We start from the raw sequence: 18,878 nt of genomic DNA on the forward strand, positions 1-18,878 counted from the left end.
CACATAAAAGGAGGAAAATGTCTCTGACCCTAGGCCATAGAGGGGTCCCAACTCCCCTCAGAACAAGCTGCCCATGTGGAGGGAAGGCAGTTCTTTTAAACAAGTTTTTTTTTTTTTTTTGCTTTTTGGGTCACACCTGGTATGCTCAGGGGTTACTCCTGGCTCTGCACTCAGGAGTTACTTCTGGCGGTGCTCAGGGGACCATATGGGATGCTGGGAATCGAACCCGGGTTGGCCACGTGCAAGGCAAATGCCCTTCCCACTGTGCTATTGCTCCAGCTCCTTAAAATTCTTTTTGACTTTTGGGGTCCTCGCTGAGCACCCACCAATACTCACAGGTTACTCTTGGTTCTGCCTTAGGAATTATTCCTGGTGGTACTCGGAGGACCATATTGGATGCCAGTTTGCCATGTCAAGGCCATGCCCTCTCGCTATACTACTGCTCCAGCCCCAGTGTGGCTCTTTAATGAAGAGTTTTTCCATTGCTTTCTAGAAAGAAACACCTTTCCTTCTGGAAAGACTAGCTTTACTTCCTGAATTCCACACTCTCTTTAGCCTGGACACCACCACCACTGCCGCCAACCTCTCAGAAGCCCCCTCCCATCCGGTCATTAGGGTGATGGTTTTGTCTTGGTGGCTGCACTGTGGGAAAAGTTGTTTCTAGAACAGTGGTCTGAAAGCTGCAGGTGATGCAGAGTGAAGTTTGCTTCCTGGCAGTGAAGGAGAGAAGGACCATGTCGCCCCACAGACCAAACCCCCACAAGCACCATCCAGGGAGCTGAGCGCTGGCTTGGAGCAGAGGCAGAAAGATGGGAGGAAAGTACGTTTTTTATTTCTTCAGAAAAACCAGTCAAACCAGTGGCTGTGCTGGCATACAGACCTCTTGCATCGGCAGAATCTAGTCTCTTGGGCCTCTGATTTGATTCTGAAGTTTCCTTTGGAAGCACAGCCAACTCCACAGAGTTTGAAAAGGGGCCTTCCCCCACCTCATTGGAGGCAGATATCTTGACGATGTACACGTTTCCTGCCACCAGGTTTTCCAGCAGAGCCATGGTGATGGCCCCTAGAAATAGAACCGTTGGAAATTTAGCAATGCTCGGTGCAGTTGCCTTTTCTCCCAGTAATCACATTCCTTTCCTGCTCACATCCCACAGTACTGGTTTGCCAGGGGTTCACGACACTGAAAAGTGCCGGGAGCAGAGTTTCAGACGTCCTGTGTGAGTCTCTCCACCCACCCTCATACCTGTGTTGCGCTGACCTTCCCCAAACGACCCTCCGCCCAGGAACCCCGGCTCCAACCCCACTTCCTTCTGTGGGCTGTCAGGAGAAAACACACAAGGTTTTCTTACTATGAAAGTTAACACATATGCACTACAGAAGGTTTAGAAAGCAAATGTAAGTAAAAGGACACTCTCTCATCCCAAACACCGAGGTGAACTGCTGTGAGCACATATGGACATGTGTGGGACATGCGTACTGTGTGTACTTCCGTATGCCCGAGTTCTCCCTCGATACTGCACAGGACACACATCCTCTGTACCGCCCTCCCCTGGAATTTGGTTTTAGCCAGTGGTCTTGAAAAATAGCATGAGTTTGGGAGTGTGTGTGTGTGTGTGTGTGTGTGTGTGTGTGTGTGTGTGTGGTGCGTGTGTGTGTGTGGTGTGTGTGTGTGTGTGCTGTTTTGTTTGGAGACTCCACTGTGCAGTGCTCAAGGCTTATCCCTAGCTTTGCACTTGGGGGTCATTTCTGGTCAGGCTCAGGAGACCATATGGCAGTGCCAAGGTACAAACCCAAGTTAGCCACATATGAGGCAAGTGTCTTATGCGCTGTACTCTCTGTCCCTAAAGTACCATGATATTTTGTTTGGATTTTTCTTTTATGTGCAGAACTCTCCTCTCTCTCTCTCTCTCTCTCTCTCTCTCTCTTTCTCTCTCTCCTCTCTCTCTGTTTAAGCCACTCATGGTATCCAAAGTTAGATAAGCTGGATATATATAGATGAAAAAATATATGTATTTTTTGCAAATAATGCCATTATGTTGTTTTTTTTTTCTTTTTCTTTTTGGGTCACTCGAGCGGGCCCAGTAACGTCTCCATTGGAGACTTTGTTGTTACTGTGTTTGGCATATCGAATACTCTCGGTAGCTTGCCGGGCTCTCCGAGAGGGGCGGAGGAATCGAACTCGGGTCGGCCATGTTGGCTGCGTGCAAGGCAAATGCCCTACCGCTGTGCTATCGCTCCACTTGGTCACACTTGGCGTGGCTACTCCAGGAGTAGCCAGGGCTCTGCACTCAGGAATCACTATTGGTGATGCTTGGGGGACCATATGGGATGCTGGGGATTGAACCCAGATTGGCCGTGTGCAAGGCACTACCCACTGTACTACTGCCTTACCCCCAGTGTATGTGTGTTTCTCTATAAAATGCAGCTGTCAAGGTGATCTGGGAGATGAAGTCAGGTTCAAGCGTCTCCTTCAGGTCACCCGGACTGAGGCAGCTAAACGTCCAGACAATGGAATATGAGCCAGCCTGGCTGCATGTTCCTGGGTTTCACCTTGGCCTGGCAGAGTTATAGCTAGAGAGTCCAACAGCTAAAAACACACACGAGCCCTGCTTGGACCAGGAAGCAACTGTCCGCGCTGCAGGCCGCTCTCAGGCAGGCGAGTTTAAAAAGCTTCAAGGTTTTATTATGACATGTCACTCTAACTAGAAGGACAGAAGCTTTCGATTCCTGCACAAATAGGCATATCAATCGCTTCACTTTTCCCCTCAAGATTTAATTTTTAAAACTGTTTAGCAACAAGATACGAATAAACGAGATATGGAATCAACAAGATAAGGAATGTGCAAGGAATGATGAAATCATGCCGTTTTCTACAGCTTGGCTGGAACTAGAAGGTATCATGTTGATGAAGCGAGCCAGAAGAAGAGACAAATATAGGATGACCTCACTTATCTGTGGAATACAGAATACTGGATAAGGAAATGTACTGTAGAGAAAGGGGGACACTTAGATCACCCTCAACCCCAGTGTTCAGAGGAGACAGTCACGGAAAGAAGTGAAGGGGGGAAGAAGGGATCAGGAAGTAATCGGTGAATACCATCAGGCTTCAGTTACAGGACGATGTCAGTTACAGGAAGATGTGAGTGAGGGTGACGGCCATAGACCACCAACACAGTTACACAGTTTGAACAGAACTGAAAACACAGATTAAGCTGCAACTTTGTAATCTGCCTCTCAAGTGGATGGGGGGGCTCTGAACACATCGTGTGTTTTGTTGCTCTGTGTGTGGATCTGGAGAGTATCAGGCTGCATGGAGACAGGAGAGGAGGAGACGCAGAACGATCTCACTCGTATGTGGGGTGAAGCGAGCCCTAGTAAGGAAATAAGTAAGTCCCAAGAACTGCTCTACAGAACTGAGGTGAGGGTAGAACGGTTGGGGGGACCACGGTGGGGGGAGGGTGTGGTGCTAGAACACTGCCCATCAGAGGCTTTCAGTCAGACAGGGCCCAGGGTGACAGTCCAGCTGGGAGAGCGTCTGCCTTGCTAGTGTAGCTGACCTGGGTTCGATTCCTGACATCCAATATGGTCCTCCATGCGCAGCTAGGAGTGACCCCCGAGTGCAGAGCCAGGAGGGAAACCCAAGCACCACCTGGCATGGCTCAAAAAACAAACAAAACTAAAAGCTTTCCCAGTCAGTTCTGTAAATAATGGTGCTCAAACTTTAAAAAGAAATGAACAATAAGATGCTTTTTCTTTTTCTTTATAAACGCAAACCAGGAACAAGCTCTCGGTCCCCGTCCGCTCTGACACTCCCCTAACCCTCCTTCCTTCCCCTCATTCTGGTATTTCTGAGCCAGTTTACCTTCACGGTGCAGGACCTGCCACTCCCCTGCGATCCAGGCCTTCCTCGACGCGTACAGGATTGTGTACCGGGTCACCACCGTTTCCGGGCGGTCGGGGGGCTTCCAGGACACCAGAGCTGTGCCATCCTCGATCAGCGTCACCTTCACCCCCACTGGCGGGCCCGTGGGCGCTGCACACACAGGCATAAGGGACCCCGTTAGAGGCTGGAGGCCCATGACCAGCTGACAAATGAGTCTGAAAAGCCAGAACACCGCCCCCCTCCCCCCACCAATCTCAAACCCGCAAAAATCTGTTTTTTGCAAATTTGTGAGTTAAGATGTTTCCGCCCCCTCCCCTGCCTTGCACATCTGTGTGATCATGAGCCCAAGTCCCTTATGTCCCACATAAGCCATGCACCATCCCGGCAGCTCTACTCTGTGTCCCCCGCCCCCCGAAATGGGGTGTGAGCCCTAGTAAGCACCACCACTTAAAACCTGCATGAGCTTCCTGCCGAGGAAGCAGGGGGCAATGGGGGGGGTCTGGGGAGCTGCAAGGAAGACCCTGAAGCTGAAGGCAGGTGAGGCCTGCCAAGCCGGGCAGAGGCATGAGGCCCCCCAGCTGCCATGGCCCTGTCATGGGTAGGGGGGAGGGCAATCGATTGCCGGACACTAGCTCCAGACCTGCTCACCACCTGCCTGCAGAGTCAGGGGAGGAAAATCCATTGTTTCAAAATAGTTTTTAGTGGAATCACCCTGAGATACACAGTTACAAAGTTATTCCAACACCCGACCCTACACCAGCTCACGTTTCCCACCACCAACGTGCCCGGGCCCCACCACTGCCCACCCGCACAGCCTGCCTCTATGGCGGACACTTTTCTTCTCTTTCTCTCTCTTGTTTTCCTTTCAGGCACTATGGTTTGTAACGCAGGTACTGAAAGGGTGTCATGCGTGTCACTTTGCTAACTCGCAGCACTCAGTGTGTGTCTAGCGTGATCATTTCCAACCATCATCAACATCACAGTGGTCCCTTCTCTGTCCTAACTGCACTCCCCCTCCCACTTTGTGGCAAGTTTCCTACCAGGGACCAGTCCTCCTGGCCCTCGTTTCTCCTGGTCTTTAGGTATGACAGTAGTCTTACACACACACACACACACACACACACAAACATATACACACATATGTGTGTAAATGTGTGTGTATGTATATATATACATATATCTATCTCACAAATGAGCGCAATCATTCTTGTCTGTCTCTCCCTCGGGCTCATTTCACTCAGGGCGATACTCTCCACGTCTATCCAAGTATCAGCAAATGCCACAAGCCCTGCCCAGGACGCTGCAGAGAGCCAAGCATGGCAGCAGCTGGCGTGGGGCTACCTGGCACTCAGGACGGGCATGTTGCCCCATGGGAGAGGCTGACCCTGGCCCGGATCTTCACCTCTCTGTAACTCACCTTGAGCACACAATGACATCCTAACTGCAGCCACCTCGTCACACAAACATTCATGAGGACAAACCAGTCCAAAGTCCGCTCACCCCAGCGGGAAAGCCAACCCCCATCTGCACGTGGGTGTGCACAGGTGGCAGGAGCCCAGAGCAGGGGGTGAACGACAAGGGCATAGGCAGGGGTGGTGGCGCCATGACCCCGCAGAGCTGGAGGCCTCTCAGCGACAGGGCCAGTGGTTGCACGCACGCCAGGCAGGTGCTGTGCATGGGTCACTTGGTGGGCCTGGGTGCTGGCGCTCTGCTGCCAAACTGACAACTAGGGAAGCCCCAGCGCCCGAGCAGCCGCCGCCCACACACCTGAGTCTCCTTCTCAGGGGAAAACGGGTTTTACGCATTTAGAGAAAAAAGCCACCAGGGACCATGCTCGTTACCTTCTGGAAGCGTGGAATGGTACACAACGGGGCACCAGGGGCTGGACAGCTGGTCCACGTGCAGGCGAACAGCGAACTCATACTTGGTGTTTGGCTCGAGGCCCTGGACCAACATGTGGGTTTCAGATCTGCAAGAACGAGCCATGTTAGTGCCCGTGGCACAGTCTCCGGAAGGCTGGCACCACTCCCCGGGCGGCAGGACACATGCCGTCATCTTGCACTCCCTGTTTCCTGTCCACTCTTCTGTTTCCTCTGCTCCCACCTCCCCTTCCCTTCTTTCTTTCCTCTTTTTGCTTTCTTTTTTTTGGGGGGGGGGGTTAGGCTGGAGGTACACACTTGGTGCTGCTCAGGGCTTTACTCCTGACTCTGCACCCAGGAATGATTCCTAGAGGAACTTGGAGGAACTATTTGGGGTGCGAGGGATCAAACTCAGGTTGGCCATGTGCAAAGCGGGTACTTTATGCACTTTGCTACCTGCCAGCTCCTTTCTCTTATTTAATTTTTGCTTTTCGGGTCACACCCAGTGATGCACAGGGGTCACTACTGGCTCTGCTCTCAGGAATTCCTCCTGGCAGTGCTCGGGGGACTCTATGGGAATCGAACCCTGCTCGGCTGCATGCAAGGCAAATGCCCTCCCTGCTGTGGTATCACTCTAGCCTCCTTTTCTCTTATTATTATTTTTTTTTGGGGGGGTCACACCCGGTGATGCAAAGGGGTTACTCCTGGCTCTGCACTCAGGAGTTACTCCTGGTGGTGCTCAGGGGACCATATGGGATCCTGGGAATCGAACCCGGGTTGGCCGCGTGCAAGGCAAACGCCCTCCCCGCTGTGCTATCGCTCCAGCCTGTTGCAATACATTAGGGGACTAAAACAAATCACTTAGGGAAATTACACAGCAAAACCTGAAAATGCTGTTTCAGGGGTGAGTGCGGCAAAGACACCATTCCTACACCATTCCTTCAGACGATGTGCCTGAGCCCACGTTCCTGCGGGAGGTCAGGCCAGCCCAGGAAGGTGAGACGTGAGCGGGAGGGGCCGAGTGCCAAGGACACAGGGCTGAGATGGACAGAAGTGAGGGAAGGCAGAATGGGCAGGAAACAGGAATCTTCGCTGGGGACAGCCGCACTGGTGTGTCCAGCCACTGTGTGTCCAGCGATGCGGTCCTGTCACTGCTCATCCGTCTCCCCTGCCCACCCTCAAGATACAATCCCTTTAGACAAACAGCAAATGTGTTCGTTCAAATACACAAGGACCCTCTTTTAAGTCACTACCCCCATAGGCTGGAACATGTGCACCGTCAGAGAAAGCAGCTCCTGCCTCTCGTGATGCTTGAGTCGAAGCAGTAAATACCAAACGTGCCTCCTGCTCCTGATGCTTTTTCTTTTATTTCTGGCTCTAGTTTTCTTAATCCTCCGGAGGAGGAGGCAAAGAACAGCCCCTGGGAGCAGCTACTCACGTCTGCAGGTAGAGAACCAGGGAGGCGTTCTGCAGGCCCACGGGGTTGCAGCGGATGGTGTAGTTGATGGTCTGGGCTGCGGTGAAGGCGGGTCTCCGCCAGTGCAAGAAGACCGAGGACGAGCTGTTGGCCTTGGCGTAGAGATGGTGAGGGGGCGGCGGTGGTGGCACCATGCGGTCACGGACGGCTGGCGGGGAGGACAAGGCTGGTCTGAGAGACGGCAGGGGAGAGCTAGGAAAGGGGCTGAGCCCCACACCCTGGTCTGGAGGGGCCTTCAGGTGTACCCCCACTCCAGGGCTCCAGGCTCGCAGGGAGTGAGTCTGAGTGCCCCAAGAAGAGCCACAGAAGAAAGGAATTATCTGCCCTTCACAGACGGCAGACATGGGCCGAGAGGGGGCCCAGCCAGCCAGCACTGCACAGAAGGCCCACAGACACTTCAGACTCGACCCATTTCCTCTTCCACAGCCACAAACCGAACAAGCACTGAGCAGAATGGAAACAGCACATGAGGGGCTGAAGCACAGTGCACGGGGCCAGGCCTTCGCCCTGCAACGGGCGATCGAGGGAAGATCCCATGCCCCCCATACGACCCCCCGAGCACTGTCTGGAGTAATCCCTGTGTGTAGGGTCAGGAGTAAGCCCTGAGCATTGCGCGTGTGACCCCCGCAAAGGACCTAGTCCCCTCCCCCCAACACACACACACACACACACACACACACACACACACACCCCTAGAGAAACTGCTCGGGTCTTCAGCGATTAAAACCCAGCACATGTCACTGAAATGTTTGCTGAGCACATATTTGTTCAATATATGACACTGTGCACAGAGAGGATGAAAGTCACAGACCCTCTAAACCCCTGCGGAGCAGTGAGAACCGCCTGAGGGAAGCAGAGGGGGCGCCCAGCACGGCCTGAGCTACTCACACACGCAGCCCGGGGTGCTGACGGTCTGGTCAGCCTGGTAGCCGTCTTCAAGGCTGCTGTACGCCAGCAGCCGCACGTGGTACTTCCTCCTGGGACCTACAGAGACATGGACAGGTCACAGTCAGGACAGGTTTGGGGAGCAAAGAGTCTAGAGTCTTCCTAGAATGTAAAGACCTTCGAGGGTGGGGGTATGGTGCCGCCAGCAGGTCAACCTGTACCTGCGGGGCGAGTGCATCAGCAGCTTAATGGTGCCTTCAGGCTTCCTGATACCCCAAAATTGCCGCTGTGCCTTTGGCCAGACCCCAACAACTTGGAAACAAGTTTACCAAGAAAGTAAATGGCCAGAAGTTAGGTATGTGGGAGCCACATCCACAAACCACCTCCAGCTCAGCTAGACAAGCTCGCTTATTGGCCTTATTTCAGAGACCCATAGATACATCTCGAAAGAGATCAAGAGCCACAGTTAATCTCGGACCCACGCATGACTGAACAGACTGGGATAAAACGGTGGGGGGTTGGGTCAGCCTGGTGCCCACCCAAGCAGAGCCCCCAACAAGCCGCTTGCTTCCACAATCCAAAATTGCTGTTATATCCCCGGCCTGACTCCACTGTCTCAGGACAGACCTCACCAAGATATAATCTGCTGAAAATTCAAGTATGTGGGTTTTGTGACTGAAATCTCCAGGTTTTCTCAGAGTTGGGATGGGTTACCTCCCCCCTCACCTCTGTACTTCCAGAAGCCTCGGCAGTCACATACAAACCCCAAAGTTGCCGACCCAATTGAAAAGCTACTCCGACCTTACCATCCTGTTAAGAATACTGAATGCCCTGAACAAACACCATGAACTGTTAGCACCTGTATTGCAAACCATGATGCACAAAAGGAAAAGAAGAGAGAGAGCAAGAAGGAAAGAGCCTCCCATAGAGGGAAGCTGAGGGTAGGGGGTCGGGCGTTGGGGAATGGTGGTAGGGAAACAGGGGACATTGGTGGTGGGAGATGTACCCTGCGGAGGGAGGGGTACTGGATCACTGTATGACTGAAACTCAATTATGAACATGTAATGGTTGACCTCACGGATATTCAATTTAAATTTTTTTTTAAAAAAGTAATGTGGAATTCATGCCCACTTTAATCAGTTTAATCAATGACTGAATAAATAGCAGTAATCCTCCATTAAAAACAAAAAACATAAAACCTTTAAGGGTCAGAGAAACTGTGCAGGGGCTCAGGTTCTTGCCTTGCACGCAGCTCTGCTGGGTTTGAACCCCTGCAGGCTTTCCTGAGCTCAGAGCCAGGAGTGAGTCCCGAGTGTGACCAGGTGGGGCCCCCAAACCAACCTTTTGAAAGTGTCAAGGTAAGCGAAAAGAAAACATTTCCCTCCCTCTCTACTCCACACAGTGACTTCACAATTCTCCTTAAGAGGACGAGACCCCTGGGCTGCTGTACCAACTACTCAACACTGACTCCAGATCACGGGCATCAGGGCATGGCCACGACCACACTTCCTTCTTCATTCAACCGACCAGAGAGAAGCTCCCCATTCACAAAGGCCCGGGATGGGATCAGGGAAGTGGCCCAGGAGTCAGGTGAATGCCTCACCCCCAAGGGCCCCTCTGTGACGGCCCCAGCTGGACCTGAGCAGCATTGCCATCTCCAGGTCTGAGAACCGAGTCCAGTTGAGACTTCCACTCCCGCCCACTCTCTGAGACTGCAGGACATTGTGTCCTACCCTCCTGCTCATCCCCTGATAAACAAAAAAATTCAAGATTTGGGTTGTGCAATGGATAATTTGTAAGAGGTTCCATCATGAAGGGGGGTTTCTACTCAGGAACGTCTCTCTACTTAAAGCACGGAGAGCAAAGCAAGACTTCTTGCCCCAAAGCTCAGGAGAATCAGAACGGTCACAGTTCACTCCCTTGACACAATGTCCAGAGCCAGGAGAGAATAGGAATCAAGGTGCCTGTCAGAGGAAGAGAGAAAGGTACCCAGCAGGGCTGCACCCCTGGAGACCCCAGGGGTTACCCCCTGCGCCCCTGAGCTCACTGGTATGGCTTAAACATCACTGGGCACAGCAAGGCTTGAGCAACACACCCTTGAACTTTGGCATCAAACTGGCTGCGAATCTTCGGTGGGATCCCCAGAGTCTTTTGAACACCATGTAGGATATGCAGAAAGGGAGAAATGTCATGACTACATTGTTATTTAAGTTTATTTCTAAGCATATCCTTTCAAGGTGGGGATGGGTGGGTTTCTGGTCAGTAGTGCTCAGGGCTAACCCCTGGCTCCGTTTCAAGCCCAGGTCGGCTGTGTGCAAGCCAAACTCCTTCCCGGCAGCACAGACTCTCCAGCCCCCTCTAGGTGGACCCTTTCCCACAAACCTGAATTTTCAAAGTGAGAGCAAAATTCAACAAGGATGAGTGTGTGCGCCCTCTGCTGGTGGCTATAATAGCATCACAGCATGCAGCGAGATTCTGTCCTTAGCATATCAATTCAACAAAAATCCCAGATTCTTGGAGGCCTTTAAGGAAATAATTATAAAACTGAAGGTAAAGGTAAAGGTAAAGGCCCTCCCGTTGATCGTCGATTTGCTCGAGCGGGCCCAGTAACGTCTCCATTGGAGACTTTTTTGTTGTTACTGTGTCTGGCATATCGAATACGTCATGGGGAGCTTGCCAGGCCCTGCCTTGCGGGCGAGATACTCTCGGTAGCTTGCCGGGCTCTCCGAGAGGGGCAGAGGAATCGAACTCGGGTCAGCCATGTTGGCCGCTTGTAAGGCGAACGCCCTACCACTGTGCTATCGCTCTAGCCCAAAAAATATGGAACGCTTCACGAATTTGCGTGTCATCCTTGCGCAGGGGCCATGCTAATCTTCTCTGTATCGTTCCAATAAATCTCTTTCCAACTATATTGAAGCTGGAGAAACGAAACTCATTTGTGGTTAGCAAAGATTGTGTTTAATATTTGCAACCTGATGATTGTGTTTAATATTTGCAACCTTCAACCTTTCCAGCATCCAAGCAAGCACTGGCAAGTGTCATCATCACATCTCCAGCACCCGCCCAAGTGGCCTGAGTGAAACTTTGTACCTTAAAGCAACAGTACCCTATTCTTCCTGCGCCCCTCCATCCTCTACTTCTATAAGCTGAGCTTTTTAGGTTCCATGTGTGAGATGATGTCCTATTGTTTCTCTCTGCCTGGTTATTTCTGTAGCACTGTCCTCCCATTGTTCATCGATTTGCTCGAGCGGGCCCAGTAACATCTCCATTGGGAGACTTGTCGCTACTGTGTTTGGCATACGGAATACATCACAGGTAGCTTGCCAGGCTTTGCCATGCGGGCAGGATACTCTCGGTAGCTTGCTGGGCTCTCCGAGAGGGGCAGAGGAATCGAACCCAGATTGGCAAGGTCAGCCGCTTGCAAGGCAAACGCCCTACCACTGTGCTATTGGTCCAGCCTGGTTATCTCACTGAGCATAATATCCTCCTATAGGTTCATTCATATTGGACAAGTAGCAGGACTTATTTTTTTTAAACTTTTTATTATTATTATGGTTTTGGGGGCCAACCTGGCTGTACTCATGTCTTACTCTTGGTTTCGTGCTTGGGGGATGATATGCAGTGCCAAGGATTGGACCCAGGTCGGTTACATGCAGCAAGACAAGTGACCTACCTGCTGTACCATTTCTCCTCTTTCCTTTCTATTAATGAGAATGCGTGTGTGTGTGGGGGGGGGGTGTACAATCTTTTGTTTTTATCTGTATCCTATTATAATCAATGTTGCAATGAACACAAAAATGCCATTGGTTTATTGAGACAATGACTTCGTTTCTTTCGGATTTATAAATGAAAGAATGACAGTTGGGTCCTATGTCAATACTAATCTTATTTCTGTATTATGTGCCTCAGTGTAAAAAAAATCCTCAATTTCCTAAGTCATTTTTTATATATATTATATAAACATACTCTGAATCACAGAATAAAAATATATCTGAAATGAATCCAAACCTTAAAACTAAAAAAAAAAACCAAAACAGGAAGATCATTACACTTTCCAAAGTAATTTAAGAGTCTGTGCGAACATTTCTGAAGTGAGATATGTACTTGGTTTGAGGCCCCATCCTCAACACTCTGGGGTTACGTGGGCTCGATGATCAGGGTCCCACTCACAGTACTCAGACCATGCACGACTGGGCCTGGACTCCTGTGTGCACCCAGAACAGTGCTCTCTCTGACCTGTATCTTAGTACAAAACTGAATTAAAAGGATGCTCAGAAAGATACCAGAAAGGAGACCCCAAACTTTTATTTTTTAAAAATGGGGCCACGTCTGACCATGCTCAGGGGCCGTTCCTTGCTCTTCACTCAGGAATCACTCCTGGCAGTGCTTGAGGGCCATATGGGGTGCTGGGAATCAAACCCAGGTGGGCTGTGTGCAAGGCAGGGACCCTCCCTGCTGTACGATCATTCCCACCCAAGAGTCCCAATTTAGACCCCTTGCCAAGAGCCACCTGCCCCCTTAGCACTGTCACAAACAGCAGCCTGGATGGCCTCTGAGAACTGCCAGCCTGAGCAGGATGGCACTCTTGGGCTGAGCTGGGAAAGACCCACTGACATTCGCTCCTGGGATTTGGAATGGCAGTATAGCTGGTCAGGTGCCTGCCTGGCATGTGGCTGGCCTCGGTTCCATCCCCAGCACCATATGTGGTCCCTTAATCCCCACCAGCAGTGATCCCTGAGCAGAGCCAAGAGTCAACCTTGAACACCAGTAGGTATGGCCCTCAAACCGGAATTTATAAGAGATACCACTTATCTGTAGCCTGCAGCTTACTCTCTCGAAGAGGACATATGTTTCGGTGGTGTCTCCCCCTTGTCTTGAGCGGTGCCAGGGACTGCACCCCGGGCTTCACACATCCTGCAAGACCACCTGCCCCCAGAGCTATATACCCCTGACCCAAGAAACTTGTTTAGCTTAAATTCAAAGTGCTGGGCCAGGGACAAACTGAGCACTGGGCTGCAGGGCTCTGCGGAGTATATAAGGGATTAAAACATACTCAATCTCAAAAATCGCTGATTCTTTTGTTGTGTTACTCGAGAGACCCTGGCTCACCACTGGTCACCTATTTGTTAGAAATGTCTCTCTCAGGGGCCGTGGGGAGCCCTACTCCAGCATCAAGAGAAGCATGATCAGGCTCAGCTATGGGAGGAAGCAGAATCGCTTCACAGTGAACAGGGAGGGAAGGATACGAAGGGAAAACCAAGGGAGTGAGGGCCAATATATCTTTTTGTTGTTTGTTTGCTTTGGGGACACACCCAGAGGTGCCCAGAGCTTACTCCTGGCTCTACACTCAGGAATTATTCCTGGCAGTGCTCAGAGCACCATATGGGAGGCCGGGGATGGAACCCAGGTCAGCTGCATGCGAGTAAAACACCCTACCTACTCTCCCTATATTTATCACTCCGGCTGCAGGGCTGACATATTAAGTCCAGGTACATGCACGGAGTATTACATACATGAGCTGGAGAACCCAAGTTCTAAATAGCTGCAGTTCAGTCCACGCCTCCTGCTGGATCAGGAGCAGAGTTCCCAAACCCACACTTTGAAACACCCCCAGGACTGCTTGGAGCCCTTCTTCAGGCACGGATATTCTGTGGTTCTGTGCAGCAACACAGAGCAGCCTTAGGCCGTGTGGTTTGAGAAAACACAGTCGCCAGGAGCTGCCCCAGTGAACAATGTGGCCTTCTCAGAAGCCACCAGGGAAGGACCGAGGGAGAGGGAGAGCGGATCCCAGCACCTTCCACACACAACACTCAACAGGGCTCATTTCCCACTGGTTTGGGGCGTGATGATTCAGAGCGCCATGTGGAGTCAGGGTTAAACTTGCTAAAGATTTAGCAATCTGTACAGTCAAAGGATTAGGAAAGAAGCTAGAATTAACACAGGTCTGACGTTTAGTTACGTGGTTTCCGATGATTCAGTTTTTGAGTGACCTCTTGTATTTGGGGCTTTTGCCCCTTTTTGTTTTTGTCTTTCCAGGACTCTGATGTTCTCAAGTGACTGGTCACAGCCAAATGGACTTTCTTCCTTAGTGGAGGGGGGGGAGGGTCAAAGTAGGTCACAGCTGGAGATCTACTGCCTGGAACAGGGTGTCACAATTCCCTTTATCTTTGTCTCACCTTCTTTGCTCTCTAATCCTCATCACCAGCTCACTGGCCTGAGTTTGTTTTATATAAGTAGAAATGAGAAGGACTCAGGCTGGCCGGGAGAGTCCTGAGGGGGGAGATAGTCCAGTGCACAGACTGGAGAATTCGGGTGTTTTTTGTTTTGTTTTGCTCTTTGGGTCACACCCAGCGATGCTCAGGGGTTACTCCTAGCTCTGCACTCAGGAATTACTCCTGGCGGTGCTTGGGGGACCCTATGGCATGCGGGGAATCAAACCCAGTTGACTGTGTGCAAGGCTAAATGCTCTACCCACTGTACCATCATTCCAGCCCCAGAATCAAGCATCAGTAAGACTCAACTCTCACGTATTCCACTGAATTATACTGGCTGATGAACAAGCAAGAGGGCTGGAGCGATAGCACAGAGAGTAAGGCGTTGTACACAGCCGAGCCGGGTTCGATTCCCCTGCCCCTCTCAGAGAGCCCGGCAAGCTACCGAGAATATCCCACCTGCACAGTATAAGCCTGGCAAGCTACCCGTGACGTATTGGATATGCCAAAAACAGTAACAAAAAATCTCATAATGGAGCAAATCGATGAACAACAGGAGGACAGTGCTACAGTGTTCACAACCAGGCATTCATTTCCCTCAGACTACAACTCAGAATAAGAAAAATAAAACAACAATAAGAGTCCCTGTAATAACAAAGTCTTTTAAAGGTACTGGGCGACATACTCTCGGTAGCTTGCCGGGCTCTCCGAGAGGGACGGAGGAATCGAACTCGGGTTGGCCATGTTGGCTGCATGCAAGGCAAATGCCCTCCTTACCCACTGTGCTATCGCTCCAGCCCTCCAACACTTATTAAAATAAGCTAATTACCTTCTGCAAGGATGAAATCTAAGGGCAGATCCTTGCTACATATATCTTTTGGCAGACTCTTGATAAATCTACAAGAACCTCTGACATAACATACCCAGCTGTTTTTTGCAACATTTTCCTAAAGACCACAACCCCCCAAAGCGAGCCCACGGTTTTCACTTGAATAAGTCGCTATACTCCTGCCTGTCACTAGATGGCACCCGTGTGCCTCCAAGGAGAGGCTGAAAGCAGGGGTGTGTGGTGGTGAAACCCACAAGTGACGAGCCAAAACAGACAGGAGCAAGCCTGGCTCCTGCTTAAACATCACGGAGTGAGAGACCTCATAAAATGCAAATAAGGGGAAAGGAAGAAGGGCTGATTTAGATTCCTCGTTGTTGTACTTGCAAATATTTCACGAAACCTACCCCCCCCCCCAAAAAAAGAAAAACTCAAAACAACCCCAAGCCCCAGGAGTTTGATGTTGGTGTACTCATCTGTTCCGTAAAGCCGAAGAGCTGGAAACACTAAAGGCCGTCGTGACTCGGCCCCGGCCAGCACTCACGCACACGCACACACGTGCACCAGCACACATACCTGCACTCATGTGCACATGCCTTGACACATGCCCAGGCTGCGCACCAGCCTGGTCATTACAGCAAACTGCGTGACTCTGTCCTTACTGGTTAAACCCACTGCCAAATGGGTGGAAAAAATGCCATCTACCTTTTGAGGTTGTGGGCAGGAGGGAAATTAAATAGCTCTCATAAAAGTCTCAGAGACTGCCTATGGTTAACAGGCACAAGAGTAATAATACCAGCGTACTGATAAATATAAGCAAAAAATGTGAAATTATCACTATTAATTAGCATTCCATCACTTCTAATTTCTGCTTTTTTTTTTTTGTTTAGAAGGGCAAGTCAGAGTGCTGATTCAAGAATATACTTTGGGGAGGGGGCTGGAGAATAGTACAGTGGGTAGGGCATTTGCCTTGCACTCAGCTGACCCAGGTTCGATTCCCAGCATCCCATATGATCCCCTGAACACAATCTGAGTCAATACTCCTGGGTGAGAGATTTCTGAGCAATGTTCAAGTGGGGCTGACCAAGGGGACGAAGTGGGTCCCGGCTGGTGGCTTCCAGCTGTTCACACCTGTACCCCAGTGGCTGAAGGCCACCAAACTAGAACCCGCAGTGAGGATGAAAAACCATATACCCGAGGGGTGGAGGAGTGAGGGGGAAGAGACAGCAGAGACCAGATCCCAACTCTTAAGAGCGGCGAGAGGAACCGAGAGAGTGAATAATGATCACGGGAAGAGAGAGACCCGAGGGCAGTGTGTAGTGCTGCAGAGAAGTCACAGAGGGTAGGAATGTCCGACACCTACCTCAGTCCTTCATTCAAGTACTCGGAAGGAAGGGAGATGGGTCGGGCTGGGGTGCCGAAAATCAGGGAACAAGAGGCCAGGTCGACAGCAGGGCTGGGGGGGGGCAGTTACCTTGCTGGGTTTGATCCCCAGCATCCCATTGGATCCCGAGCTGCACCAGGAGTGATTCCTGAGTATCACCAGGTGTTACTAACCAACCAACCAACCAACAACCACACACACACACACACACACACACACACACACACACACACAAAGAAATTATGGGAGCAGCAAAGAGATGGGACACAGGGAACAGAGCTAGAGAAGGGCAAGGAAGTACAGGAAGGACTAAAATGCTTCAGTGGTCACTTACTCTATAATGGCACAACCAGTAGCTATTTTCTTATATATGCTTTAAAAGTTGGCTTTGGTAATAACCAAACAGTAAGGAACTGCTGAATAAAAATGCATTATTTTTTTATATGCCGATAAGCTACTACCTGCTTTGTATGCATTATCGTAAGCTTTACAACAACCCTATAAAGTCAGGGACCTATGTATATGCACCCTTTTTTTTTTTTTCAAAATTAACCATTTTTGGCTTGCTCATTCTTCAAGCCCATATTCTCCCTTGATCATGGATCTTGCTCGCTCATCTCTACATCTCTTTGCTTCCTTATTTCCACTCGGGAGGATCCTGTGTTCTCTCTCAAACACATACTTCTCTCTTTCTTTCCCCTCGAGTTTCAATAAAAACTATCTTGCTTCACTGAAAACAATCAATCACTTTTCTGTCTAGAATATCCAAAATTGTATGTTCACATCTGTTTTATTTTACCCTAGAAATAACTGAAAAAAATTTTTTTTTCTTTTTGGGTCTCTCCCGGGGATGCACAGGGGTTACTCATGGTTTGGCACTCAGGAATCCCTCCTGGCTGTGCTCAGGGGACCAATGGGATGCTGGGAATGGAACCTGGGTTGGCCACACGCAAGGCAAATGCCCTCCCCACTGTGTTATCGCTCCAGCCCCCGAAACATCTTTTGAAAGGCTGTTTCAACACTATCCTTATAAACACCAGCTAATATTTCTTCCGAGATAACTTAAGTCATTTCAAAATTTAGTATTGCTTCAGCCTATTCTGTGCTTATAAATCTCTTTGGGATGGCAGGGGCAAATCTAATGGTGCTCAGGGGTTATTGCTGTCTCTGAGCTCAGGACTGATATCTGGTGAGATTAGAAGACCATATGGGATGCTGGGGATAAAACCCACATTGGCCATGTGTAAGGCAAGGACTTAATGTATTATTGCTCTGGCCCCACTTACAGACCTATTTTAAAGAGCCAGAGGCCCTATAATCATTAATGCCTGAGAAGGAAGACAGCAAAGCAGATGAGAACACGTCTATACTTCAAGAACCGAGTACTGAAAGTAGGCAAAGGGCTATACATTGATAACCTTTCAGTATCTGTGCTGCAAACCACAATGCCTAAAGTAGCACTATAGCACTGTCCTCCTGTTGTTCATCAATTTGCTAGAGCAGGCCCAGTAATGTCTCCATTGTGAGAATTTGTTGTTACTGTTTTGGGCATTTCAAATACGCCATGGGGAGCTTGCCAGGCTTTGCCCTGTGGGCGAGATACTCTCAGTAGCTTGCCAGGCTCTCCGAGAAGGGCGGAGGAATCAAACCCGGGTTGGCCGGGTTGACCACTTGCAAGGTGAACTTTGCTGTGCACGGGTCCTGAGTAACTGGATGATATTAACGTAGAGCTAAGGCAATCATAAGCACAGAAGAACAAAGGCAAAATGAGCAGAGACACCAACAAATACTAAGTCTTGAAATGTTACTTTAAGGAGCAGACATTTAAGAATTCTAATACTAGCAATGGTCATGCCTATTTTATACCCTCCCTTTTTTCATCTAAGGCAAGAACAGTAAAATCCAGTAGGTTTGCTTAGAAAACTCCCCACCCACCCCTGCCCCAAACCCTAACCTCTTCACGCAAAGTCAGTAGACCAAAGATTCTGTGTTTGAAGATAAACTCAGACCCCAAAATCCATGACCATCAAGCCAAACCTTAGTATTTCTTGCTATAATGCTGATATTCACTGGCTTCCTAGACAATGTACAGCAGAAAAATAATTCTTTACAAACTATATGGCTGTGGCCCAATAATTATTGATAACATTGGGGTGTGAATACTGGAACTTTCCGGTGGCCCTGGGGTGAGCCAGACTGGAGCCAGCAGGAAGAGTTCAGAAGGAATAGAAAAAAACCTGAGAAATTTCATAGAAGCATGAGTACATGACATTTTTAAATTCAACTCCTGTGAAGACAATTTGCATGAGTTTTATTTCCCATCTTTCAGTCGATACCTTGCAGGTGGTAGGA

At 50.0% G+C, this 18,878-nt stretch overlaps 1 protein-coding gene and 1 non-coding gene across 2 annotated transcripts in view; both read right to left on the bottom strand.

The window, feature by feature from the left end:
- Window positions 1-18,878, bottom strand: part of PRTG (protogenin) — a 170,128-nt gene that overhangs the window by 48,270 nt on the left and 102,980 nt on the right. Inside the window, exons 12-16 of the mRNA XM_056115327.1 lie at window positions 8,108-8,203; window positions 7,181-7,367; window positions 5,725-5,852; window positions 3,863-4,033; window positions 881-1,063 (exon numbers count right to left, since the gene is read on the bottom strand). Coding sequence (XP_055971302.1) covers window positions 881-1,063; window positions 3,863-4,033; window positions 5,725-5,852; window positions 7,181-7,367; window positions 8,108-8,203 — 765 coding nt within the window. The remainder of the gene's footprint in view (window positions 1-880; window positions 1,064-3,862; window positions 4,034-5,724; window positions 5,853-7,180; window positions 7,368-8,107; window positions 8,204-18,878) is intronic.
- On the bottom strand, window positions 10,919-11,020 carry LOC130024980 (U6 spliceosomal RNA). The gene has a single exon (XR_008792623.1). It is a non-coding gene; the product is annotated as a U6 spliceosomal RNA (small nuclear RNA).

The sequence above is a fragment of the Sorex fumeus genome, unplaced genomic scaffold, assembly GCF_029834395.1.
Source record: "Sorex fumeus unplaced genomic scaffold, SorFum_2.1 ptg000029l, whole genome shotgun sequence".
In the NCBI taxonomy this organism is placed as follows: Eukaryota; Metazoa; Chordata; class Mammalia; order Eulipotyphla; family Soricidae; genus Sorex; species Sorex fumeus.